Source organism: Danio aesculapii, chromosome 13 (genome assembly GCF_903798145.1).
Source record: "Danio aesculapii chromosome 13, fDanAes4.1, whole genome shotgun sequence".
NCBI classification, from domain to species: domain Eukaryota; kingdom Metazoa; phylum Chordata; class Actinopteri; order Cypriniformes; family Danionidae; genus Danio; species Danio aesculapii.
In genome coordinates this window covers 32,347,601-32,375,100 of record NC_079447.1, presented here as the reverse complement: position 1 = coordinate 32,375,100, position 27,500 = coordinate 32,347,601, and the positions used below count along the sequence as shown (strand labels likewise).

At 36.8% G+C, this 27,500-nt stretch overlaps 1 protein-coding gene across 1 annotated transcript in view; it reads right to left on the bottom strand.

The window, feature by feature from the left end:
• lrpprc (leucine-rich pentatricopeptide repeat containing) overlaps nt 1-27,500 on the bottom strand; it is a 116,147-nt gene that overhangs the window by 1,289 nt on the left and 87,358 nt on the right. Inside the window, exons 31-37 of the mRNA XM_056470505.1 lie at nt 23,535-23,623; nt 23,250-23,451; nt 17,562-17,692; nt 14,860-14,975; nt 9,966-10,040; nt 9,741-9,825; nt 6,577-6,719 (exon numbers count right to left, since the gene is read on the bottom strand). Of these exons, the coding sequence (XP_056326480.1) occupies nt 6,577-6,719; nt 9,741-9,825; nt 9,966-10,040; nt 14,860-14,975; nt 17,562-17,692; nt 23,250-23,451; nt 23,535-23,623 (841 nt within the window). The remainder of the gene's footprint in view (nt 1-6,576; nt 6,720-9,740; nt 9,826-9,965; nt 10,041-14,859; nt 14,976-17,561; nt 17,693-23,249; nt 23,452-23,534; nt 23,624-27,500) is intronic.

Here is a 27,500-nt window from a genome sequence, read left to right as displayed (position 1 = left end):
AAAGTTTGGAACCACTTGAGTGTTAATAAATGAGAAAATATTCATTTTTGTTTGAACTATCCCTTTAATGCTTGATTTCTGCCACCTAGTGGTGTAACAATGTAACTGCTACAATCTTCATATGTAGCATTAAGTTGCTTTCAAACTATGATTACTTTATTTTGATCACCACAGAGGCCATTAGCTTTAAAATCCAAACTATTAACTGTAGTCACACTAGAGTTTGAGCTTGCGAAATTCTGTCGTACGGTGCTGCGAAAAGGGGCGGGATTAAACAAGATGATTGGACATTTTAAAAAAGCGAGCGATATTTTACATTTCTGTCCAGAGAGGTCGTATTTTGATCCTCGCTTGGTCTCACGCAGTCAAGTGATGCGATTTCGCAGGTGCTCGCGTTTCCAGTCTGACGCATTCGAATGCGTATGAATGGAAGTCTATGGGGAGAAAAGTGCAGTGTGACCACAGCTTTATCCTAATACATCTGTGACAGTCTGAATGTTTGTAACACAGAAAAAAAAATACGTGTAGAAGATTCTAAAACTTAAACTGATTCATAAGCAGACATGGTGAATGCTCTCTCTGGGACGAACACAGATTTTAATGTACCACTGTGATTGTAAAAAAATTCAATAAACTTAAAGTCTGGGTAAAGTGATATTAAAATGTGTGTTCAGAGTTTGTGACACAACAGAATAACGCTTTATTAACCACTCAGCCTAATTTGAATCATAAAAAATATGGCAAGAAACGACGTAAAATCTAAATCGAGATGCTTGAAAAATAGGCAGGACTCTTTGCTCTCAAATCCTGTGGGCGTGTCTGCTAGCAACAGTGAAACCACACCCACTCAATGGAAAGCAGCTATCAAATACAGCTACAACCTGAATTGATGCTACCTCTAGTAATGTTAGCTTAATTGGCTTTAAACAGCCAAACCTGTTTGAGCATGCTCAAAGAGACAACAGTTGCTAGATGAGATACGGTTGGGGCCGGAGGTTAACAAAAATTATTAATATATTATATTAAATTATGGATTAATTGTATTTTATTAATGTCTACCCCACCCCAATCCTAAACCCAACCGTCACAGTAATTTAAAAACAGTGATTGTAGAGAGTATTTTATTAAATTACATGATAAATTGTATTTTATTAACGTCTACCCCTACCCTAAACTCAACATCACAGTAATAATTAGTAAAAAAAAATCAATTATTGTTGTACAGTGTCATATAAATTATGCTATTTTAATGTGTGTATCTGCAGCTGTATCCCATCTAGACTTTACCAGAGACAACGTGTATAAGGCTGAAATTAGCTGAAATCCTTTGTGAGACGAGCGTGACTTATGGTTGCTTAGAAATGAGACACCACATTAGCACAAGCTCCGATACACTTTGAAAAAAGAGAATGCTCAAAAACGAGACAAAATTTGACATGGGGAGAACGTGTTTGCACCTACTTAATGCTCGAAATATATGTTGTGTATGGTGAGAAGTCAACATCTAATTCATGCGTAAATAATAAGGAAGCTACATCTGTTCATCATACTACATGTGAAGTATGTGGAAGCAGACGCTCTATAATCTTTGTTAAAATTTGAATTACTGTAGAAAGTTCTACAACTTGCGTTAGCATGCATTTTTAGAAGTGTGAATGCTCTGTGATTTTAAATTGTATGTTTTTGTAATCGCAAGCAAAATGTGACTGTAGTAACAAACTGTGAGAGTAATTCAAGATTGAGCAGGAAAACCAATGACACTAATAAGCAGCAGGTATTATAGTGTTAGGGACCACTTACTGTGGCGCCATTGCATCAATAAACCATGTCTAAACTAATATGTTTTCATATAAAAACGCTTAATGTTCTCTCCATTTTAGCCTTAAGGCTGGTTTAAACTTCTGCGTCAAGCAATCACCATGACCCATGACTTGCGCATAGCCGTGCACTTATACTTCTGCGTGCTGCTTGTGTTGCTCTGCAATAACACGTCCGAAACACTAGCTGGCAGTAGATGTTTATGTTCCTCTGTGTCGAGTTTCTTCGCTGGTGTTTTGTTTTTTCTGAATGCTACATTAATGTACAAGTGGCTCAAACTCGCTCATTCAGAGGTGAAACCGGCAGACGCGCAACAACTTTAATCATAAGGTAAACGCAAAACAAAAGTCTCCATCTGGAACTCCTTCACGGGAATCGACACTTGTAAACACTTGCTTCAATGGATCTGCGCGGCTCTCTGTCCCGCCAACACTCGTTAGCGCTACCAAGCAGACCAATCACAGAGCTTGCGCTACGCATCGTTGCGACATGTAGTAAAATTTTTCGAGAGGTGTGCGTCAGCCACAGCGAGGGCTATGCGACCACACGAAGGCTGCGCCAGAGCAAACACGTGCGCTTGATGCAGAAATATAAATCAGCCTTAAGCTCCACACTGAGACTGCATTTTTAGGAAATGAAAATGAGGTACAAAGTGAATGAATTTGAAAACACTGTTTTCGCATTGACTGAAAACGGACACTTTCGAAAACGATGATGCATTTTAGTTATGTGACCAATTCAGCTAACATGGTGAAGACATTGTAAAGCAATGCATGCTGGATGTTGTCCGTTTTGACATCTTTATTAAAGATTGATGTCTGTTTTTACATGCTCTATACTGCCTCTATTCAAAGGACACAGAATGTTTACTGGGAGTTGTTGTTCAGTGGCGAAAACAGACGACAGTTGCATAGGAGACCTTACATGCAGTGGATACTTTAGGTGCGACCTGAGATTCTTGCGATTCTTTCAACCACAGCTCCCCTTCACTGTCAGTCCATTTAAATAAACGTGTGATTTTCCTCAACATTTTGCTGGAATGTTTCCATGAAATGGAAAGTAAATAAATGGCAGGCGATATATGACGCAGGTAAAACAGTCTTACGTCTGTGTGCATGTGCAGTACATGAAAAAGCGTTTCAGTCGTTTTAGTGTGGATGACCACTTTTTAGAAAAGAATTGAAAATATTAGTGTGGACATGGAGCATTTGATCATTTTTTAGCTGGATTAGTTTATTATATAACCATAGCCAAAGCCAGTGTCTTAGCGCTGCCCAATAAAATCCTGAATATAGAGTTGTTGAAAAACTCCACAATTCAGTACTACTGTACATACAGTGCTCAGCATAACTGAGTACACCCCATTTTGAAAATGAATATTTGTATCCATTTCTCAGTGAATATAGGCAATGTATTTTGGTGCATTTAAACAAAACAGATTTAATAAACAGATATATTTAGTTACATAATTTTTATTCACCAAACATATTTAGAAATCGAAAGATAATACAATTAAATTTAAGCAAAATATTGCAAAAATAAATTACAACCTACAAAATTTCAACTAATTTTTTCTTTTTTTTTTTTTTTTTGCTTCTCTTGTTTTTTCCTCTTTTTAAAATTAGTTTTTAATATTTTTCTATAAGATATAAATTTGGGTGTGCTAGTTTTTGGACCATTATTCTAAGTTATTTTGTTAGATAAGCTCCAGATTTGGCTTCAGTGCTGACTAATCTAATGTAAATGCACAAATATAATATTGTAGAGCTTCCTATTGCAGTGAACACTGTACCTCAGAATCTTTGTAATGGGTTTTAGCAATACATTTCTAACATTTACAATGTGTTTAGAAACTCTTCTTTGAATTCTCTTCATCCAGACTTGAAGTAAATCACAAGATTTACTAAATCATAAGATTAAGAAATCAAGATCACAATCTTTTTTAAGACTATATTTCCCCCCCTCAATTTTTCAGTAGAATTATACTTTGAGTGAATGTTGTGTTGTTTTTTCTGTCAAAGGCATTTAGTTTTTGTGTGGTTTTTCCTGCCCTCAGGGCCAAACTAATAACAAGCACACGGTCCAAACAATCCACCGCTCTCGTTTCATCTCACAAACTGTATTAATTCACAAATAACACATTTACTCGCTCGCCCTCCTGTAATTAAGCGGCACCGGTGCCTGTAAACATCTATTTTTGGATGGTGAGTGCTTTTAGAAGATTACTATTTCTTCAACAATGTATATTCCCTTATTAATGGGGTAATTAAAGTCGATAAATAACAGCAGCTGTGTGTGAGAAATGAGGCCAGATGTGAGCGGCTCCTCAAATCTCTCCTTATCGCCTCTCTCCGGAGACTCTTTGTACAGTGGTATTAGCGGCGACGGCGGGACGGAGTGCTACCTGAGATTGCTTTGTGAGGACTTGAAAGGTGCACTGAGGGGGAAGGGGTTTGTAGATGGACGACAGTTAGCTAGAAGACTGTTCAGAAACATGCGGTGTGTTTCTGACAGGAACTATTATGGTACAGTAGAAGTAGAGGAACAGCATTTCAGAAGAGCAGGTGACACAAAACTGGACTCAATTTAAGCTTTAGCTACTTCCAAAATGGTTTGTGCTCATTCATAACAGGCCAAATTGTGTGCACACAGCATGAGCAGTTTATTAGGATGCTCGTGTTTTGAGTCATATTGGTAAAGTAAATGTCTATATTTTAAAAAAGGTTTTGTAAAGTGCTCACCAAGGGTGCAATTATTATATATTACAAAATGTATTGTTACAAAAAAATACATAATAATATTTAATATTGTTATATTTTTTAATCCTCTTTCAAATTCCCACTGTATATGTATACTATTTGTTTTTACTTTTACTTAAATCTTGAACCAGGGTTCCTTTACAATCACTGAATATATATATATATAGTCACCTATACAAGTTTTAGGAACAACAAGTAATAACTTGACTAGTTGATCGTTTGGTCTCAAAAGTGGCTTATGAAAGGCCTCTAGATTACGCTTATTTTACCAAAACAAATATGATCATGCCTTGATTTCTAATTATTTAATTCGGACAGTAAAGTCTGACTTTGCTTAAACAAAAGTCTTGTCACTTAATAGAAAAAATGTCCAGTATAGAATATAAAGTCATGGTGCAGTGGAAAAAGAATTAATATTGTGTATGACAGCCATGAGCTTAGAGGACTGCATCTATACATCTCTACTATGACTCAATTAATTTATTAATAAAGTCATCTGGAATGGCAAAGAAAGCGTTCTTGCAGGACTCCCAGAGTTCATCAAGATTCTTTTGATTCATCTTCAATGCCTCCTCCTCCATCTTACCCCAGACATGCTCAATAATGTTCATGTCTGGTGATTGGGCTGGCCAATACCGGAGCACCTTGACCTTCTTTGCTTTCAGGAACTTTGATGTGGAGGCTGAAGTATGAGAAGGAGCGCTATCCTGCTGAAGAGTTTGCCCTCTCCTGTGATTTGTAATGTAATGGGCAGCACAAATATCTTGATACCTCAGGGTGTTGATGTTGTCATCCACTCTACAGATCACTCACAGGCTCCCATACTGAATGTAACCCCAAACCATGATTTTTCCTTCACCAAACTTGACTGATATCTGTGAGAATCTTGGGTTCATGCGGGTTCTAATAGGCCTTCTGCAGTATTTTTGATGACTGGGATGCAGTTCAACAGATGATTCATCGGGAAAAAAACTACCTTCTGCCACTTTTACAAATGATCATCTAGAAGTCAAGTTATTATTTGTTGCTCTTACAACTGGAATCAATGTCAAGACTTTGTCAGGTAGTGTGTATATATATATATATATATATATATATATATATATATATATATATATATATATATATATATTTGAATGATCAAAAACAATCATGTTTAAAGTGTTTGTTAATTAATTTTGTATTTTTAATATTTATTTTTGCAGTTTACCGATTCTTGTATCTTAAAGGGGCTAAATTAAAATTATTTTGCTTTATTACAACTTATAAATATAAAATATAACTTAAGTGTATTTGTGCTTTTTTTTATTTGTATTATTACAAATATATTTAGAAGGCATTAATACTTGTATCAATATTTTTGACAACACTAAGATATATATATAAAAAATATTGATACTGAAATATTTAAAATGATACAATCTTGCACTTGATCAGTATCGATACTGGCTTTGCTCACTCACACTTATCTCAGCAGAAGGAAGATGAATAATTATTAATATTATTAAGATTTTAACACTTGTTTTAATCAGAAAATAAGATAAGATTGCACTAATTTAGGTTTTTTCGTAGTTCCTCGTCTTTTAGACTTGAGGACTGCTGACATATCAGGTGTAAACATTATATGGTTTAGTTATTGTTTCTGTTTTTAGTTCATTTGCATACTTTAATGTTATGAAATTTGTTCCCTCACCGTATTGAAAATGGTATTGAATATCAATATTTTATCAGGTATTGTATCAAAATTTAAATCTCCAGTATCATGACAACACTATTATATATGTTGTTATACTATTACAATATGTTAGCATGAATAAAAATAAATTACACTAGCAAATACTAAAGTATTACATTATTTTTCTTTTATTATCTTGCAACTAATATTTTTGTGTTCAAAGTTAACAATAATAATAATATTAATAATAATAATAATAATAATAATAATAATAAAAAGGCCATGCTCAATGTGTATTAAGTGTTAGTTGATGTGGATGATTACCGCAGGCTCTTCAAAGGGAACGGTTTCTCCAGAATCTCTGTATAGTTTAGCCAGTCTCTTGAGTGTTAACTCATCAATCTTCACCCCCTCGACCCGCATGCGCTCATACAGAGCCTTCGCTGAGGCCAGATCCTTATCCAAACCTGAGAAAAAAAACAGCTCTGTTAAACATCCTGTACCCATCAGACCTCATCAAATAGTGATGCATTAGAGAAGTACTGAAACGTGTCAAACTTCTCACGGTAGGCTGGATACAGAGTAGCCCCTCATTAGGGAACATGTGTTTGTATTAGCAAACGTGCCTCCTGTGAGTCGCTCGATGTGTTCTGCTGCTGCATTTTTAATTGGCTGACTATTAAATGAATAGACTTGCTACATGCTTTAACAGTGAAGCGGATCAAACAGGATAACTGTTCAACATTAGCATGTAGCTGACCGCAAGAAATGTAATATTATTTACAAGATTGTTGCCAATAATCAATAGTTTTAACTTTTAAATGTTTATTTTATTTTATACAAGTATTCATTAACGTAACAGCTTTTTTTTGCAGCTGTCCTAGTACATGATGTAGCTGCAGAAGAGTTAAGCTTGAAATAGGACAAATGTCAAAACTCTTTTGTATTTTTTTTTTTGTGCGAGATGCTAATGGTCTAATCCGATTCAATGATTTATGCTAAGCTAAGCTAAAAGTGCTCCCACCAGTCCCAGAGATTGGTCGAATCGAATTTAAAAAAGAAAACTCAACAGTTTAACTAGGGGACTAGAGTGTTTCTTTACGTTTGTTTTTGTGATTTGTGGGGACATCCCTTAGGTTTTGCCTGTTTTTAAACCATACAAACTGTAGTTTTATATCAACCTATACCAGAAATCGACTCCTAAACCTAACCCTAGCAGCAAACTGTGCATTACATGAGATTCCAAGGAGCATTACATAAGATTCCAAGATATCTTATTCCTAGTTATCAACCTCTAAACAACGTGGGGTCATCTGGGAACTTCAAACCTTGACCGTCAGTGAATGTTCAATTCCATACATTTACATCCACATTTATTTGCGTCTGCTTGTCACACTGCAGTATTTTTGACTGGTATGCGCTGTTTGTTGCTGTCTTGTGAATAAATGATATGCAGGCAAGTACGATTTAAGCAGCCAGTTTTGTGTCAGCTTTGCATTTTTGACTGTTTGGAGCCATCTAGTGACTGAATAATACGCAAGGTAGTACAACGTTATATTCCATCAGCGGTTTTTGTGTTTGTCAGCTTTGCGTGTAATTAGATTCAAATCTCATGGCACTTCTCGTAAAGAATAGAGGTGTAAACCCGGTGTCCAGGCCAAATTCTCCTCACCGCTCCTTACCCATCATGACCTCCCAATCATTCCCATTCACTGAGTTGGCTCTGTCATTGTCTCTTCACTCCACCAATAGCTGGTGTGTGGTGAGCGCACTGGAGCCGTTGTCCTGTGGATGCTGCACACTGGTGGTGGTGTGGAGAGATCCCGCTCATGATTGTGAAGCGCTTTGGGCAAAGGCTTATTTATACTTCTGCATCAAGCACGCATGTATGCTACGGCGCAGCCTACGCGTGGACACATAGCCTTCGCCGTGGCCGTCGATGACGCGCAACTCAGAAAATTTAACTACACGTCGCAACGACACGTAGTGCAAGCTCTGTGATTGGTCAGCTTGGTAGCGCTGACGAGTGTGGCCGGAGGTGAGAGCCGTGTGAGCCCGATGCAGCAGATATTAACAAGTGTGGAGTCTCATGAAGGAGTTTCGGATGGAAACTGTTGATTTGTGTTTACCTTATAATTAAAGTTGTTGCATGTCCGCCGATTCCAGCCTCAAAATGAGCGAGTTTGAGCCACTTGTACATTAAGGTAGCATTCAGAAAAAACAAAACACCAGCGAAGAAACTCGACACAGAGGAATATTAACACCTCACTGCCAGCTAGCGTTTCGGACGTGTTATTGCAGAGCAACAGAAACAGCGCGCAGAAGTATAAATGACGCCGATCACTCGACGCAGAAGTTTAAGCTAGGCTTAATACACAATAAATGCTCTATATAAATGCACATTACATTACATTACATATCCAGGACCGTTCTTTTTGCAGAATAAAGCCCATCATTCATATTCAAATTTATTCTGTGATAACCTCTTGGATGTACTCTATTCCTTACATTTCATATGAGTTTTATATTTAAATTTTTTTTTAAATGTAACAAAATAAATGTAATAATCACATGTAAAATGTCATTTATACCTAAATCTCACATAATCTTTCAGAAATCATACTAATATGCTGATTTGATGAAACTAAAGTGCATTTTGTACCGCATCATTCATTCATTTTCTTTTTGGCTTGGTCTCTTTATTAATCAGGGGTCCCCAAAGCTGAATGAACCGCCAACTAATCCAGCATATGTTTTTTATGCAGCGGATAGCCTTCCAGCCGCAACCCAACACTGGGAAACACCCATACACTCTTACATTCACACATATACACTACTAATTTGGCTTATTCAATTCACCTATAGTGCATGTCTTTGGACTGTGAGGGAAACTGGAGCACCCAGAGGAAACCTACGCCAACATAGGGAGAACATGCAAACTCCACACAGATTTTCCAGGTTCAAAACAACAATAATATTATTTAAATAAATCTTTAAATATTTTTTTATAATAGTTTTTTTTTCTAATACGCTGATTTCATGCTCAAGAAACTAGAAATCACAACTAAAATAAGTTGTACAGCATATTTTTGTTCTTTTCAGGATCAATACTACGATTGTATTATTTCAATTAAAATTTTTTTTTAAATATTATTTCAGTTCTATTTTTTAAGTAATATATCAATATATTAATGCGTAAAATGTAATAAAAAAAAGAAATTATTCGTTAAATCCCTAAAAATCCATCATCATAACTAACATGATCCTTCAGAAATCATTTTAATATGTTGATTTGATGCTATTATTAACAACTCAGGGATTAGCATACAGCTTAGTGTTTTATGTATTTTTTAAAATATAATTTTGATATTATTAAAAAATCCTTAACTTAAAATGCTTTGTAACAACATTTATACTGCCACATTTGACCACAGACGCACAGTTCTGTACTGCCCAACATAAAACCCCCTGCCAAACAGTGGTCTTACCATGGCATTTCATCAGCTGCGAATAAACATCCTCCTTCTCTCTAATGTCAGGAATCAGCTCCATCAGACTCATGACTTTAGCAGCCTGTAAAAAGACAATCGTCTTATCTCAGAAACCAATTAATTCAGTATTTATTCATTAATTCACATACTATAGTCCATGTCATTTGGTGCAACATTCTCTTTCTCTCATGAACTATATAAAAACAAACAGCTTCTGTTTACCTGTCCGGGCTGCTGGGACGCTCGTAACACATAGGAGAACAGTAAGTCCTTCTGCTCGCCGACAGCCGCACAGCGCTAAAGCAATCAGAGAAACACAAGAGACCTCAAAACTCTCAACACAAACATTTATCGCATATCAAAACGCCTGAGCGTGTTCACAGTATCTGCCCTTGAGCAAAACATAACCCTTGCCATTTACTTGAATCCACACAGCAGGCAGTTAAAATACGGAGCGTTTGAAGGTGTGTGTGTGTACAACAGCATGACGGGAACGTGTGTTTTTGAGCATATCCATCTTCCATTTCATCCTTTAGCACTCAGCGCAGCGCTCTATAGTTGAGGGTTAATTATACAGCTAATAGGGGAGTCAGGCAAATAACCACTTATTTCTTTATGAAAATTAAAATGTACAGTGTCCGCCCAATTTAAAGTACAATTATCTACACTTAGCCGTATAAAGGCTTTGAATTGCATCGGCGTGCTCCTGAGCTTTCAAGCGTCGGTGTGCAATTTCCACACTCTTTTTAATCAGAACAATATAGCACAAGTTAAACGAAGGCACGGTGAATTTCTGGAAGGGTAAACGGCGAAGTACAGAAACTGTAGGTCTCGGAGGCTCAATAACCTTGAGGCCGTTTTTGTTAGAAAGGCAGTGTTAGCAGGTATGAATGGATCGGGCATTTTATGGATATTCTTTAAAGCGAGCAAGGACAAAACTGTACATTTGTAAAATATATTGCATGCATTTGTGGTATGGTATAATGGGGATTTTTAAAATCATGTAACACTGAAGCACTTACGATGCAAGTGAACCATTTAAGCACAGAACTGTGAAGCTCGTATTATAAATAGAAGTGTGAGAGAAACGTGATCGAATAATTACTGAAGCTTTTTATCATAGTATTCAATTGTGTCAGTACTCAAAAGTGTCCTTCTAACAGATTTTATACCTTTATTCTTAAAAAAAATAAGTACAAGAAATTATTAACTACATTTATTAATAAGAAAATATTTATAAAAGGCAAAACTTTGAATACTATATAAAGTCGATTTTACTGGATTTAGCATCTTTAGATAATTATGGAAGGAGCTGGAATTTTAGTTTAATATTTTAAAGGTTTAGCTCACCCCAAAATTTAAATAGCCGCTATTATCGGTTTTTGAAAATGACCTTCTATACAGTGTGTAACACAGCTTTAAGTGAATGAAAACATCCAGCTAAATCTAAAAAAATTTTAACTTGTAAAAATAGAGATTTTTTAATAAAACATTCAAGTTATTTAAATGATTTGTCGTTCGTCAGGATTTTTTGCCTGTTCATATCAACATTGACACGAAACAATACCAAATATGAAGTGCCGGATAAAACTTTCCTTTTAAACACTAGCGGAGTACTGGTGTATGTAGGACACAATGGGGGTTTTGTCGGCCGTTTGTTAAAGGAAGGATCCGAAAAAACTATTGATGTATGGGACTTTGTCAGAGCTTGACAGGAATTTTTCAGTACACAGTTCATGGACCAGTTTCTTCCTCCATTTCACAAGTGTAAGTGCAATAAAATGGTTGCCTCCTTGTTTACTTTAGCTTGCAAAATATGCATTTAACTGTGTTTTGTTACTTGTTACTCGCAGCTTGTATTGTAACTGTAACTCTTTATATTCTCATATTGCGTCTAAAGCCACGCTGAAAATGCGATATGTGCAGCTTTCTTTACAGGTTTAAATGCGTTTGTGAGCTCGCGATCTTTTGCCGTTGCTATGGCCACTGTCCTACACACAAGCTGCGGTCAAGTTTAAAATAGTTCTGCTTTTGCCGCTGTGTGGATTAATACTGAATGTGTGTTACTGTTTTACTTATGGTTAAGAATAGAGCAATCTGCTGGTGTTTAACTGCATTGCTTTAATGTACTCCTGTATTGGGCTCACACATACTCTTTGCACTCTGACTACTTCAACAATTTTGATAAGCCGTGGTGGGAGTTTCTCTCTGTCTCACGCTGAACAGTCAACCAATTGCAACAGACTGGGTCATCAGACCAATCAGCGCAGATTAGCATCATGCAAAGGAGGGGTTTGGGAACAAAAGAATCGCTAAACGAATCATATGGGAGTCGTTGGGATAATTAGGTAAAAATAAATGCATATTATAAGACAATAAAAGTGTTTTTTGACCTTGCATGCATATCAGCCTGTTGTTGGAGACCCCCAAAACATAAATATGACCTTTTTTTTTGCATAATAGGGGCTCTTTAAAAACATTTTGTCGTTATTTATTTACTACCCAAACCTGTGATTTACTCCCCAAACCCGTGACTATATACATATATAACCTAAGGCTTCTGAGAATCTTTTGAAAGTCCATAAAATGTACACTTTCAAGCTTCAAGACATCAGTTATTTGTTTGTTTATTTATTTATGTTAATTATATCTGTTCATAATAAAAGACTGGGATTACACCAATCTTACCAATCTCACCGATTACCATTCTCTTCAAGAACTTTAAGAAGCATGAAAAATAACTGACCTTTCCTAAATCACCCAGTTTATACATAAAATACCATTTTTTTTAACACACAAGGTAAACAAAAGCTTCACAGGTTTGGAACGACATCTACAGTGAGTAGACGATTTTTAAGGATTAATATTTGGGTGAACGATTAAATTAAGATCACTCCAAAATAAAATTCTATCATCATTTACTAACCTTACATTTTTTACCAAACATGTTTTATTCTTCAACGCAAAAGACGATATTTGTATGTTAGTAAGAATGTTAGCAACCAAGCAGTTCATGGCAGCAATAGATTTTTTATAGCACCTTTTTTACAGAAGCCAATGTGTCACGGAAGCGTAGATTTGGCATGGATGGAAGGGATGTCCCCACCAATAATTTAATTACCTTCAAAATAAAGTAATGCTCCGTCAACCCTTAGTAACCTAGACATGAAGGAAGGATTAAACCGCGTTCTCTTCTCAGGTCCTCCCTCCCACAAAACAAGGACAGTGTGATTGGCAAGCCTATTAATGCTGTTGAATGTGAGAAGCACCAAAACAAGGAATTTTTCCAGTTCTCCTTCACTGTGAGATGTGGACAACTTTTCAAAGAGTCAAATTTTTAAGTCACCATAATAATATTAACCAAGGCTGAGCAATTAATCGAAATTCAGCTTCGATTTTGGCTTTCATGGTTATGAAAAATAATAATCAGGATAAAACGGTTAAATTACGTCACATGCCTCTCTAAATCTCTCTACATTCATACCTCCTCAAAGCCCGATTGCAGTAAAATGATGTAAATTGAATTTTGCAGCATAGGGTGTGTTTCATTAATTGTTATTAGTATTATTAAGTGTTTAAAGCCTTTAATCATGTTTTTAAAAGCATGAAAGAGAATCTGTGCTGTTCTATGCATGTGCTAAAGGGATGTATGTCTCCACCAATGTCAAGAGCAAATCTACACCCTTGCGATGTGTACCATCAACTGTCTGGTTACCAACATTCTGCTCAGTATCTTCTTCCGTGTTCAAATTAGGGCTGCAGCTATTGATGATTTTAATAATCAATTAATCTACCACTGTAATCGATTGATTAACCCATTAATCAGATGAAGCTTTTTCTATTTTCTCTCAAAGTTGTGTATGAAATACAACAGAGATAAACAGGTATAAAAGCCAATCACAGGCACACACAACAGAGATAAACAGGTATAACAGCCAACCACAGGCACACACACTATGTTCTTTATTCGAATAAACAAATAAGCTACAGCACTATACTCTAAATTTAAACCAAAGAATTTTTTTATTTCTCCAGAAATTACATTAACTACTAATATAATTCAAGGATGAAATAAAAACAAGCTGTTTATGGCATATTAATTAAAATAAAAATAATGAGCAAATCAAATAACTGTTATACAGACAGGAAGTGAAGCGTTAAATGTATTTTTTAACGAAGTGTCAATTACTACAATAAAAATTTCATCGATAATTTCTTGCAATCGAATAGTTAAACAATTTAATTACAAATTGAAGCCCTAGATCAAATGAAAACACACAACTTGTGCATGTGTAAATAAAGAATATCGTCTTATATATATTTTACATTTGTATTCAATGTCTGTGTTGCTTTAAAAAAAGTCTGTACTTCTTCTAAAGGAAAACGTCATCTTGTCTTGTTAGTGTGTGTGTGTGTGTGTGTGTGTGTGTGTGTGTGTGTGTGTGTGTGTGTGTAAAACTGCTGGACTGCCCTGCGCTTTCTCTGGGTTCAGTGGCAATGAGGTCACATTACAAGCCAGTCGTGAAGGCTGTGTGTGTGTGTCTCTGTGCATCAGCTGAATTAAAAGCCAAGGGGCCTGGGAGGCTTTTAAGCGGCTGCTATATTAAAATGAACAGAGCGCCTTCATAACAATCAGAGCAATTAAAACTACAGTCCAGCAGCTTTACTCCTGAGACATGGCAACTCTGATGCCATTCTGACACCTACTACAACTGAATGTGCTGATCTAAAACTTCATGTAAAAAAAACACGTCTTTGGATATTTAGCATTCCATCTCAGGAAAGCTTCTTGTTATTTCAATATCTCAAAGGATTTTACTGGCTCTCGGGTTTAGCGGTAGCTTAATGCAGCCATTTTTGTTCCTCAACTCACTAAAGTGCTTTTCCAAAGAGGCAAAAGGGAAGATCTTGCTAGTACAAGTCAATCTAAGCGCATAAAAAGCAGTGGATGATTAAAATATGAGAAAGCGAGAGGTCAAAGGGAGCAGCGATCACTTGTGGTGGAATTGTAGTTAGCAAAAGGGTCAGCCGGCTTCAAAACTAACTCAAATTACGTTCAGCAATTTAACAAGGTCACAGAGTCCTCGTGCATTTCTGGGTTTGTGAGAGACTGTACCTGCAGGAGGAATTTGGCTTCTTCTGTCCTGCCCGTGTCCATGTAAACCAGGAAGAGGTCAGTAGCCGCTCTGTAGGAGGCAAACTGATTGCAGAGCTGTTCCGCCATGGCACTCACTGGATGCAGAGAGAGATGTCAATCAATCACAGGCGCACAGCAGTGATTACTGTGTTACAACACATCAATGGACTGCTGTAATGTTTCTCCTAACAAAAACTCAAGTCAGTTTAGAAGAACTGTAAAAGTGTGCATCAGTTGTGTCTGTTCGACTTTAGGAGTCCTTGAATGAGAGTCTCGAGTCAAGCAGTGTGTCTAAAGTCTGTATGAAATCCAAATTTACAATGTTTATTTTGCTAGAGAACATTGTTATTCTTTAGGTGAACAATTCATCTTTGCAAGTTAATTCACTGAATTCATTTAAGTTTTGATCATCTTCAATTAAATTTGACCATTTGCTTCCACGTTTGGGCTAATGGTCAACTAATGATGTCACTTTGATGGTTTCAGCCCCAATATTCTAAACCAAACCCTTTTACTCTTAGTTTGCTACAAGAAAATGATGCGCAAAAAGAAAATGATAGCATTACTCGATATTGTGTTTCTGTCAGAAGTACATCAACAACACGTCTGCGTAATAGCCTAGAGGTTAGCGCGCTGACATATGGTGCAGTAGCAGGTCAGGGCATCCCGAGTTCGAATCCCCCACTTCGCTTCCTGTCCTATGTAATACTGTCCTATCTAATAAAGGCAAAAAGGCCAAAAATAAATCTTTAAAAAAGAACATCAACATTCTAAAATAACGGTCTAGAAAACTTTCGGTTGACAAAGACTTTTAATAAATATAAATTTAACGCTTTAAGTTGCTGCGGTTTAAAAAGCTCATATTTTGGATTTCAGGATGTGAGTCACTTTCCAGGACATTGCCAACTGACAGTCACCTCGGTCCTGTAAGCCTTTACATTAAAGGGCACCTATTTTACCCCTTTTTCAAGATTTAACATTAGTCTTTTGTGTCTTAAAAATGTGTCTGTAAAGTTTCAGGTCAAAATAACCATCATTTTATTTATTATACCTTTCTGGATCTGGGAAATTTGAGCTGTTAGGACAATGTAGCTGTTTTTGTTGCCTGTGCCTTTAATGCAAATAAGCTAGTTCTCTCCACCCACCATTCCCACCATTGTGTCAGAATCAGAGATCTCTCTGTATTTCTCTGATGAATGTAGCCTTTGTGTAGATAAACAGCACAGTGACAGACAAGAATGAAGCAGATCTGCCTTACTAAAGTAAGAACTTTCCAGATGGTTAACTGGTATATTTGTTGTGCACACACATACACATTTAGCTTTGTTTTTGCATGGCAAATGTGACAGGACACACATTAATATCTACTGCTGTTTGGACATCCGTTATGTTACTATACAAAATAAACCTGATTTAATATCCACAAACTGGGATTGAAGCATCTTCTTTTATAATTGTACTGACACTATGCGGCTGTGCTGATGAATTACGTAGCAATTTTACCGTCTCTATTACAACCGTGCACTGTTTCAAAAACGTTTTAAACTTATAAAACTCATTCATGAGGTGCATCTGATCACAGAGGGTCCTGTCTGTGGATGATTAGAAGCCTTATTACACAAATCACGTTGCAGTGGGCCTCAAAATGGGAGGGATCACATTTTAACGTCAGAAAAATGTATTTAAAAATTTTTTTTTTTAAAGAGACTTATTGTCTTTCTATCACTTCGTTATGACCGTGGACACACTACACCTACATACAGTTCTGTCCAAACAGCCACAAAAGATGATTTTCAACATTGTGCCCTTTAAAATAAGTAAGAATAATTAAACCAGGCCACTGTTCTCTGCTGAATACTGAAGGCAGGAATGAACTGGACAAGTTGAATGAAAACAAAAGCATACATTTTCATAAACCAAGAATGAAAACTGGAGGAGCTTCGAATATGATCAGATACTGTTGTAGTTTTTACCATGATGAATGATACTGTGGGAAAGAGATTTTACTCTCATTCAATTGCCAATTAGAAAGTAATTTCTCAGCAAATTCACAATCATGATGAAAATCTTGATTCAAAATCCTGTCATCATTTGCTCATGCTTTACTTGTTTCAAACCTTCAAGAGTTTATTTCTTCTGCTGAACACATAAGATGATATTTTGACAGAAGATTGAAACCTGCATAGTTTGTGTTTTCCTACTATGCGAGTCAATGGTTACAGGTATTAGGCTTTCTTCACAATATATTCTTTTGAGTTCAACAAAAGAAAGAAACTCAAAGGTTTATAACCACTTGTAAGAGAGTAAATAATGAGTCAATTTTCATTTTTGGCTGAACTATCCCTTTAAGTGAACTTTTTCACTGTCACAAAAAAAAGTGCAAAAATGATATTGCACAATTACATTTCAAGACAGTAGATCAACTTATCACAGGTGGAATACTTAGCCTTAAATGGTGCATTATTGTATTACATTACAGCAGCAATAAGATTGCACTTTGAACTTTTTAGGGTACACAGACATTCCTTTAAGTACATTTGAGTACAAATTTCTGTTCATTTTTTGGAAAGTTTGCTGATTTGCCCACTGACTGAGAACTTGTTATACTGATAAAGAGGTTGTGTGTGTGTGTGTGTGTGTGTGTGTGTGCGTGTGTGCGTGTGTGTGTTTGTGTGTCTCACATTTATCCAGTGCGACATCATTATTAGTATCTAGAACTTTTCGGAAGACGTAAGCAATACTGTTGTTCTGCCTCTCCGTGTTCTCGGTGAAAAAGGTTTGCAACATGTCCACTGCACTGTCCACGTCTCCACTGTAGAGAGAGAGAGAGAAAGATCCTTTACAGACATATTTATTTAACAACCTGTCACAATAAAAAGTATGACCATCCAGCATCGTGAAGTGCTTTAATGTAGACTCTTTCCTCATCAGAGAGTTCTCAAAGTTTGATCATTTTGAACAGGAGTGAGCACTGAACCCAATTCACACTTATATTTTAATTTTGAAGTCAGAAATGAAGTACAACATTCAACCTTTTATATATATGTTAAAGACTTCAAGTACATAACTATTTAAAAAGTGCTGTACTACTTTTTTGCCTTATCTGCAAATAAAAATTTTATATTTATAAATTTTATATAGGTAAATACAGTAATATTTAAGCATTAGTAGATATTACAGATATAAGTTTTTAATATATCTGTATTTGTGGCAAGGATAAATAAAACTGCTATTCCATGTAAAAAAATTTGGCTAAGTAGTTTTGTCAGTTAAGTTTTCACAAATGTTTGGTGTCACACATACATATTAACATTTTAAAATATAGACATATTAAAAAACGAATATCTTAGAGAGGCATGAAACTAATGTTGATGCTCCTACAATAACAGGTGGCCACTGAAATCCTTGGACACATTTTTAAGAGTCTTCTGCAGGTTTCATCAAGTCAAATTTAAGTTTGATTTTAAGATCCTTGTAAGACCATTAAGAACGACATTCTAAGCTTACAAGATTTTTTTCTAATGGGCCGGTATTATTATTTAATTTGGCGAATTTGCTGAAAAAATGTGTGCAATAAAAAATAATGTTTTATTGAGATGTATTGTTGGTCATTAGATGGACGTTGGCATGATTGAGAAGCTTTACTTAGATAAAGCAAAATTAAGACCTGGGGCCGTTCTTCACTTGAGAAAAATAGTAAAATAGTAAAAAATATATATTTAAATAAAATTTATGCAATCTGCACCTCGAAACAAACGTACAAAGACTGTCACGGGGTGATTTTCCCCAAGGGGTTCAAGAGGAACATTTATTAATATGGACTTTTTAGATACAAACGCATACTATTTAAGGTACTAGCTTTAGTACAATTTGTGATTGATAATAGACATACACAGCCTTTTCAACAGTTTTTTTTTTTTTTAAAGAAATTATAATTTATGCAGTTATGTACATGTTTTGACAGCTAATATGACGGTGATTTGATGCTTCGCAAAAGATGCGGACACCTTTACCGATATCAAAATACTTTTTTGATGCAAAATTAATTTAAACAGCCAGCTATTAAGAAACTTGAATAGGCTAAGGCTACTACAATAAAAAAATCCGCTCTGTAAAATTAAATAAATTGTTCAATACTCTTGACACATGAAAGTGTAAAGCCTGCATCCCAAAATAAAGGTGGAAAGTTATTGCGCATCATATTTAACAAAACGTTAACTACAAATCTTATGTAAATTTGCTCACAAGTATAATTAAATATTAATCAGATGATGTCATTTTGCTGCTGTGAAGTCAGCTAATCGTTGCATTGCTGATCATGATTGAGGATCGATAAATCTATCCTTCACAACACACGCAGCAATCTCAGATCAGTTTATTGGATTCGCAAAATTGTTTGACCAACCAAATCAGCTAGAGATCAGTTATCAAGATTAAAAGATCCAAGATCAGCCAAATTTTCTTAGATCATTAATGCGAGGTACAAAGTACGGAACGTTGTTCAGTTCTGTAATTCTGTAGAATTCAAAGACTTATTGTAACACTTGTTCCAAAACAGTTTGAGCTTCTTTCTTTTGTTGAACACAAAAAAGATATGGTAAAGAATGGTGGTAATTTTTTTTTTTGTTCCTACTATTGATGTTCAATGGCTGCTTTTCCCCAAAATTTTTCAGAATATCTTGTATCATGTTCAACAGAAGGAAGAAATTAAGAAAAGTTAAGAACCACTTGATTATATGGTGAGGAAATTGTCATTTTTGGGTGAACTATCCCTTTAAATCTTCACATTTGAAAAAGATAGCAGACAAAACATGCACTTTTAAAGTTCAAAGAGTGTAACTAAAATCCAGCAAACGGTCATGTGAAAATTTCCATTCCATTCTGCTTCCCCTGACCTTCATTTACAGAACAGTAAGGGCATAAAACTTTCATAGCCTGCATTAATATTCGCGTCCCAGCCCCAGATTGTCATTCCTCACCATTCCCAAAGTCTAGAGACAGCATAGGACAGCGGAAGAGCAAAGCGTTCCTTATGGCTGATTGTGCATCTCCGTCCTGTCGGGGGTGAACTCTGACCCCCCCGGCGGACCTGAGCAACACTGACACGTGTGCTGTGTGCAACTGAGCCAAACTGACTGGTTAAGAGGCGAGACGCGGCTCCGGAACTCGGCCACAACATTAGTGCGGCCCATTGTGAATTATTCAGACTACAAAGTCATAGCCATCACAGCACATCTGAGCCTTTAATAATAATGTGGGGGAGAGAGGGGTGAAGGGGATGGAGGAAAGGTACGAGACGATGAAATAACAGGAAGATGAAATTGAGGTGCGAAAAAAGGCCGCTCCTTTGTATTACAACAAACCTTTGACGACACCAATTTTAAGTCAAGGTTAAAGCTCTAAAAGGTCACATTTCATGGTATTTACCAAAAACAAAGCCAGTTTGTTGCTCTTTTCATGAATTTGTTTGCACACAAAAAAGAAGTTTGTGCAGGCAGAATCTAATCTCGCCCGCCAGACAGTCTGCTACCGTAGAGTTTGTTAGAAATGCAGAGCGTGTGGTTCAGAGTTTCTGAGATAACAATAAGTCTGTAATCAAGTCTTTGTCAATCACAATCTTAACCTCCATGTCATCTGCTTTCCTCCAGCCGTCAGGTATGTGGTGTTCAATTTTGCTGCATTTCATTTAACTGAGCATCCACTTTCAAAACATCTGACTGACTGCTCATTTTAAGTATTGTGAGCCTTGCTTTAGTGGCAAAGAGACTTGTAGCTGTATTATAGGGAATGGCAATGCCGACATGATAACAGGGCATTTTGGTAGTTAACAGGGCGTCAAGGTCATTATTTCTCATCCCCAATCATTTCAGGTACAGCAACAGCACACATTTTGGATTACCCCAGGAAATGCACTGTGCAATTTTAGCATAAAAACCTGAATGAATTTAGAAAGATTGACATATTTCCATGGTAGTAGAAACTAGTGTCGAAGTGATAATACACAACTGTATGAAAGTCTGGACATTTTTTTAAAGAATCTGCTACTTTAAAAACAGAAAGAAAATAAAACATTTTCACCTTTCTGTCATTGCAAGCCTTCAAGATCTTTATTCCTTTTCAGAACACAAATAAAGATATTTGAAATTAAATCAGAGAGCTCCCTCGTACTCCATAGACAGCAAGGTTCCAGAGATGTTCAAAGTCCAGAAAAATACCTAAAAAATCCTCAAAACAGACCATAACATATACCATTTTCAGTGGTTGAATTGGGAGAATTATTAAGCTACGTGAATAATTGTGTGCACATAAAACAAAAATAATGACTTATTCAAGAGCTTTTTCTCCTCAGTGTCAGTATAGTCAAAGACTATAGAATACACAAGACATGTCACTTGTATAATTTTAAATGGGGAAAAGTGTAACCGTCAATATGGCGAATGAAGCACCGCCTTCTAATACAGGAGCCAATCGTCTTGGACCAGACGTGTGCTTTTATGACAGTTTGGTGGTCAACAAACAAACTGGAATCTCAGCGAATACTTGCTTCACAGACCTAAGAAATATATCCAAATAAAGCTTAAAATATGTTCTTTTAAAATAAACAAGTGCACTTGAAAACAAAATGTTCTGGTTTTGTAATCTGTATGAAACGAACGCGAGGTAAAGTCCATCCTGTTAAACGCACATCACATGACAGCAGCAATTACTCAAACACCCACAAACTTATAATGCTTTTTCTGGAGGAGATTCGCCATCAAGACCAAGTTGTGGATTACTTCAGAAGACCAGCACGATCAGGCGATCATTATCCAGAGGATGATCATGTGTAGATGTGTAATGGCCAGAAATGAGGTTGGTGTCGTGATCTTGTTCTTTTTGAGTGCACATTAGCTTGGACAACTTGAAAATATGGCGATTTCGTATGATTCAAACATTTAGAAATGAAACTTATGTGACAGATGTTGTTTAATTTTATTGGTTATTGCTAATATGAAATTTAATCAAAAGCTTGGCAAACAGTTTGGGAGAATTTGACGTTTCCCCATTCAGACAGAATGCCCGAGCATACTGCCCAAGTGGCGTTTCAAAGATGGCCGTTGAGTGAAATGACTTGCCGTGAAGGGACTTTGGTATAGTGTCACGCTCTGCCACACTGCTGATGTATACTTTGGATGTGCTGGTGCTTTGTTTCAAACAGAGAAAACTGTGTTTGGGCATCCAGGGTATACACCAGTGCCCAGACCTTGTGAATGCTCACCTTATACTGACACTGAGAAGAAAAAAAATGTTTTGTTTGAGTGCACAAAATTATTCTTGTAGCTTGATAAGATTGAGGATGTTTTTAGGTATATTTCTGGATGCAGGAGCTCTTAATTCTGAAATAAATTTAAAATATCTGATTTTAGGGCAGCGTGGTGGGCAGCGCTATCGCTTCACAGCAAGAAGGTCGCTGGTTCGAGCCTTGGCTGGGTCAGTTGTCGTTTCTGTGTGGAGTTTGCATGTTCTCTCCGTGTTCACGTGGGTTTCCTCCTGGAGCTCCAGTTCCCCCCACAAGTCCAAAGACATGCGGTATAGGTGAATTGGATGAGCTTAATTGTCCGTAGTGTATGAGTGTGAATGATTGACTATGGGTGTTCCCCAGAGATGGGTTGCAGCTGCAAGGGCATCCGCTGCGTGAAACATATGCTGGATAAAATGGCGGTTCATTACACTGTGGCGACCACTGATTAATAAAGGGATTAAGCCGAAAAGAAAATGAATGAATGAATGAATATCTTATTTTGAGTTTACAAACAAAAGTCTCAGTGGTTTAAAACAACATGAGGAAGAAGTTAATATAAATTTTTATTTTTGGGTGAACTAACCCTTTTACTTTTTAGCCTAAACAAAAAACCATGGTTTTCATGTTTTCTGCATAAAACATTAAGGCATAACTCTTTTTCAGTGTTTATAACATCTGAAAATGATTTTTGAGCACAAAATCTTCATATTAAAACTAATTCTGAAGGTTTATGCAACACTAAGACTCATATTTGCCATCACATGAATTAAAGTGATTTCAAAATACAAAAAAATCAAAAAAGCTATTTTAAACTGAATTTGTCCTTCACTATAATACCGCTTTTATGATTTATTTTGGATCAAATAAATGTAGCCTCGTCTGGTAAGCAAAAGAATCTTCCATTAAAAAATCGTAGAAACATTAGACTGACAGATAATATTTCCCGAGCATAAATTGTGATTCAAACTGCTCAGGATGACAAAGTAATATTTTTTTCATTACATTTCAAGCCATTTCAGATGACAGGAGCATCAACTTACGTAAGAGTGAGAAATAACAGCGATACTTTCATTGGCAAGAAACTTACTTTTTTAAATGAGCGAGAGCTGTATTGTTGACAAATAACATATTGGACAGATTGACTGAGCCAAAAGCCTTCGTCATGGCCTCCACCTCCTGGATATCCTTTAGGTTTCCCTCAGCAGCGAGACCCTGAACCAGTCGAGTGATGGCCAACTGACTGGGCATCTGGTCAGCCTTTAACATATCCTGAAGAACCCGCACAGAATCTAAGACCAGGAGGAGATTGTGTGGTCAAGTTTGACAGAAGTAAACTGGAGAAGAAACCTTGGCGTATTCAAGTCCAACTCACCTTTCATCTGACATTTCTTCACATAAGAGATCATGAGTAGGTTGTTGGCCACGTCACTTAAAATGAATGAAGGAATATGACCGACAGCACTAAGACAAAAAGAAGAGGAGTGTTAGTTGAACCCAACAGTAGTTCGAGAACTCTAGTCGTGTTTATGAATAAAACATCATGTTGTTGTTGTATATGGGTGTTGATGCCGAGAGCCATTTCTTCACTGCGGACATCGTGAAATTGTGTGCATGCATGTGTGTGAGACTCAATAAATCCTACAAATCTGGATGCTCCTTCGACCGTCCGTTTTCGTCACTTAAACCTCAATCAAAGTCTTCTTTTTTTATAACCCTCACTGACCAGATTAATCCGGTCGCCCCAATTGAGCATCAGCCGCCGTTTCTTATCTCCACCGTGAGCCGCCAACAGTCGCTCATATACGGCAGATTGACCCAGCGACCAGAGTCAGAGTTACTCTTATCAATCCTAAGAAAATCCTCATGTCCTTCTCCTTACTCTCGCCTGGTCCTCTAAGTGCTGGACAATCCCATCTCTTGCTTCTCTCTTCCATTCCCAATCCTCTTAATCTGGTCTTAAAGAAGCTGCAGGCCAAGCCAATGTAGAGCCAAACATCTGCTGGCATTCTACCACACACACCTTTTAAGTAATAAAGAGTAAACATGGTTTTATTATACTAAACGATTATTTATATATATTTTGAGAATTTAGTCTATATAGCAGGCTTGCTGTTAGATCTTGCTGTGGTATATAATTTGTGCTATACAGCTGAAGAAAATGATTAGCGCTCCAGTGATTTTATTTCAATATTTTCCAAGTGCTGCTTAATGGAGAGATTTTTTTTCGAAATATTTTTAAGCATAATAGGGTTGGGCAATGTCGATCAATTTGGCATCTTACGATGTCTAATGGGAAACATCATGGTGGACGATGGCATCGTTGTTGTAGGCGGCGGTGAATTAATCATTTATGAATAATTAATTAATTACAAATTAATTATTTGTAGCCTACCGCATGGTCTTTATTTGTTACTACCTAACCCGCATGGTCTTTGTTTTACCCATAACCAAATCATAGATAAATAAAGATAAGTTACACACAAATTACCATCTGTCAATCACTTTTTCCATGGCACTCTGTGTCGCTAAAATGGCGTCGACAAACTTGGTTAGTAAAAAAGGTGCACAACCAACAGGAACCAACCAACAGCATCGAAGGTTTTCGCTAAAATTATGTAAAGTACAAGCGTGAAAGTGAAAGATCGAAGCAGTGTACTGACACAGTGACACGTTGCCTGATAGATTTAAAAGAACGAAGAGTTGTTAGATAGAGACAACATTATATAAATATCCCGTTTAATAACTATAGTGAGACGCAATCCAGCGGTACATCCTTGATAGACTGTCCGACGTGCACTGCTCTCTGGGGTGACTACTGGAGCTCAGAGTCAGACGTGCGCAAAGCCTACACTGCAGCGCATGACAGAGTGTTTGTGTGTGTTAGTGTGTGTGTGTGTGTGTGTTAGTGTGTGTGTGGTCACGTGATGTGCGTTATAGTGTGGAAGGAGGGCTGTTCAGAAATGCTAGGTGAAACGCCAGTGTGGACGTGGATCATTACGTTCTAAAATGCCATTTTAAAACTAAGATGTATTAGTGTAAACCGGGCCTAAGTGTGTATTTTTTGCAAGCGGGTTGCTGCTGCGATGGGGGTAGGGCAGAGGTTTGCGATGCTAGCTCAGCATCATGATGTCTTTCGGCCATCAGCGATGGACAATGGCATCGTTTCTCGACCCAACCCTAAAACATAATAGTTTTAATAATACATTTTCAATAACTAATTAGAAAAGTTTTTTCTTTGCTATGATGACTTTTGTTACATATTTTGCGAGATTCTAGTATTCAGCTTAAAGGATCATGAAACCCCCCACAAAAGGTGAGGAGACGCATGATTTTATAGTTTACAAAGTTAAAATGCAAAGAAATAAACATTAAGTAATTTAATGCCCTGCTACATATCCGATAAGTTATTTGTAATTTCATATAATATGTAGGCTACACATAACCACAATTTGTTACATCATTATAAACATAATCATGTTTATATGAACACTAAATGAGGAGGACTTCTCTCCTCCTGAATCCCCAGGTCTGACTGCAGACACACTGGATAGCAGTGCTGCAGATCTCTTGCCATGTCTATTTCAACCATTAACCCTGTCGGTAATCTGGAGGATTTTAAACATATGCAAACACAGCAGCACGGATATAGGCGATGTGTCTGAATGGTAAAGAACTCAACTGATAAAAGACAAAGTCCGCCATTCTGCAGTTCTAGTACACCTCTGTCAACAAAAAATGCTTGCTGCACACAAACGGCTTTGCTGTTTCGGCCCAGACAGCATCGTAGGGAAAGCCATGCAACAAACTCTGTATATGATAATAATAATGCATTTTATTTAAAGGCGCCTTTCGTGACACTTAAGGTCACCGTACAGGACAGCAAGAACTGTCAGTTCAAATAAAAACACAATAAAAGTCATTAGAATACAATACAATTTAAAAAAAGTGCAGTTGAGTTAAAGAGAGTAGGCTGTTCCAAACAGATGTGTTTTGAGTATGGATTTAAATTGTAAAAGAGAGTTTAGATTACGGAGCAGAGGAGCAGAGTGGCTGAAGGCTCTGCAGACAGGGGGAACAGTGAGGTGAATGGAAGAAAAAGACCTAAATGTGTTCGAGATGGTTTGGCGATGTGAAGACTACTAAGGTATGGAGGAGCAAGATTGTGAAAGTATTTCATAATTAATAAAAAATATATATATCATATTAGATATCATTTAAGTGTCATGGAAACAAACACATAGGACCCTTCATGATGAGCTAAATACTGAGTGTTGTGAGCGGCCACGGTCTCACAGCTTGGCAGGCCTGTCATCAGAAAGCACGTGCTCTCATGAATAATTAAGCAGCAGCGTCTTCTCATAGGATAAGAAAACTCAGCTATGAATAATAATAAGAAACCGATGTGTCATCACTCCACTAGTAGATTTGTGCTACGTCACTGATTTTGATCCTGCCCCAAAACTGATTTTCAACCCAGAAGATGAAATTAGCTGGCAAAAGCTCAAAATTATTCAGGTTTAACCAGAATTAAAGCTGACAGGTGTTAATGTTGTCTTAAATGATGCTCAACACACACAAATCTGTTAAAATCTTTTAAAAAGTACTTGAGGGTTTCTTGAAACTTTGAAGTGCAATTTAAACTTAACTAGTTTAATTTGGTTAAATAGGCAAGTTAGTTTAATTAGGCAAGTCAGTGATTTGTTCTGCAGCCAACTAAAAAAAAAGTTAAGGGGGCCAGAAATATTAACCTTAGAGGTTCACATTTCTACACTTTTTGAAAAAATATAGTTTATTTTTCATTCCAGCCGAACTGAAAGTAGTAAGACTCTCCAGAAAAAAAATATAATAGGAAATACTGTGGAAAAATGACCTTGCTCTGTAAAAATCACTAGGATTTAATTAAAAAAGGGCTGCATGGTGGCACAGTGGGCAGCACGATCGCCTTACAGCAAGAAGGTCGCTGGTTTGAGCCTCGGCTGGGTCAGTTGGCATTTCTGTGTGGAGTTTGCATGTTCTCCCCTTATTTGCGTGGGTTTCTCCGGGTGCTCCGGTTTCCCCCACAAGTTCAAAGACATGCGCTATAGGTGAACTGGGTAAGCTAAATTGTCCGTAGTGTATGTGTGCAAATGAGTGTGTATGAATGTTTCCAGGTGATGGGTTGCGGCCGGAAGGGCATCAGCTGCGTAAAACATTAAAAAATTGGTAATATTGGATAAATTGGCGGTTCATTCCACTGTGGCAACCCCAGATTAATAAAGGGACTAAGCCAAAAAGAAAATGAATGAATAACTGAAAAACTATTTATTTCATTGGCTAAGAATTTTGTCATCTCCACTTA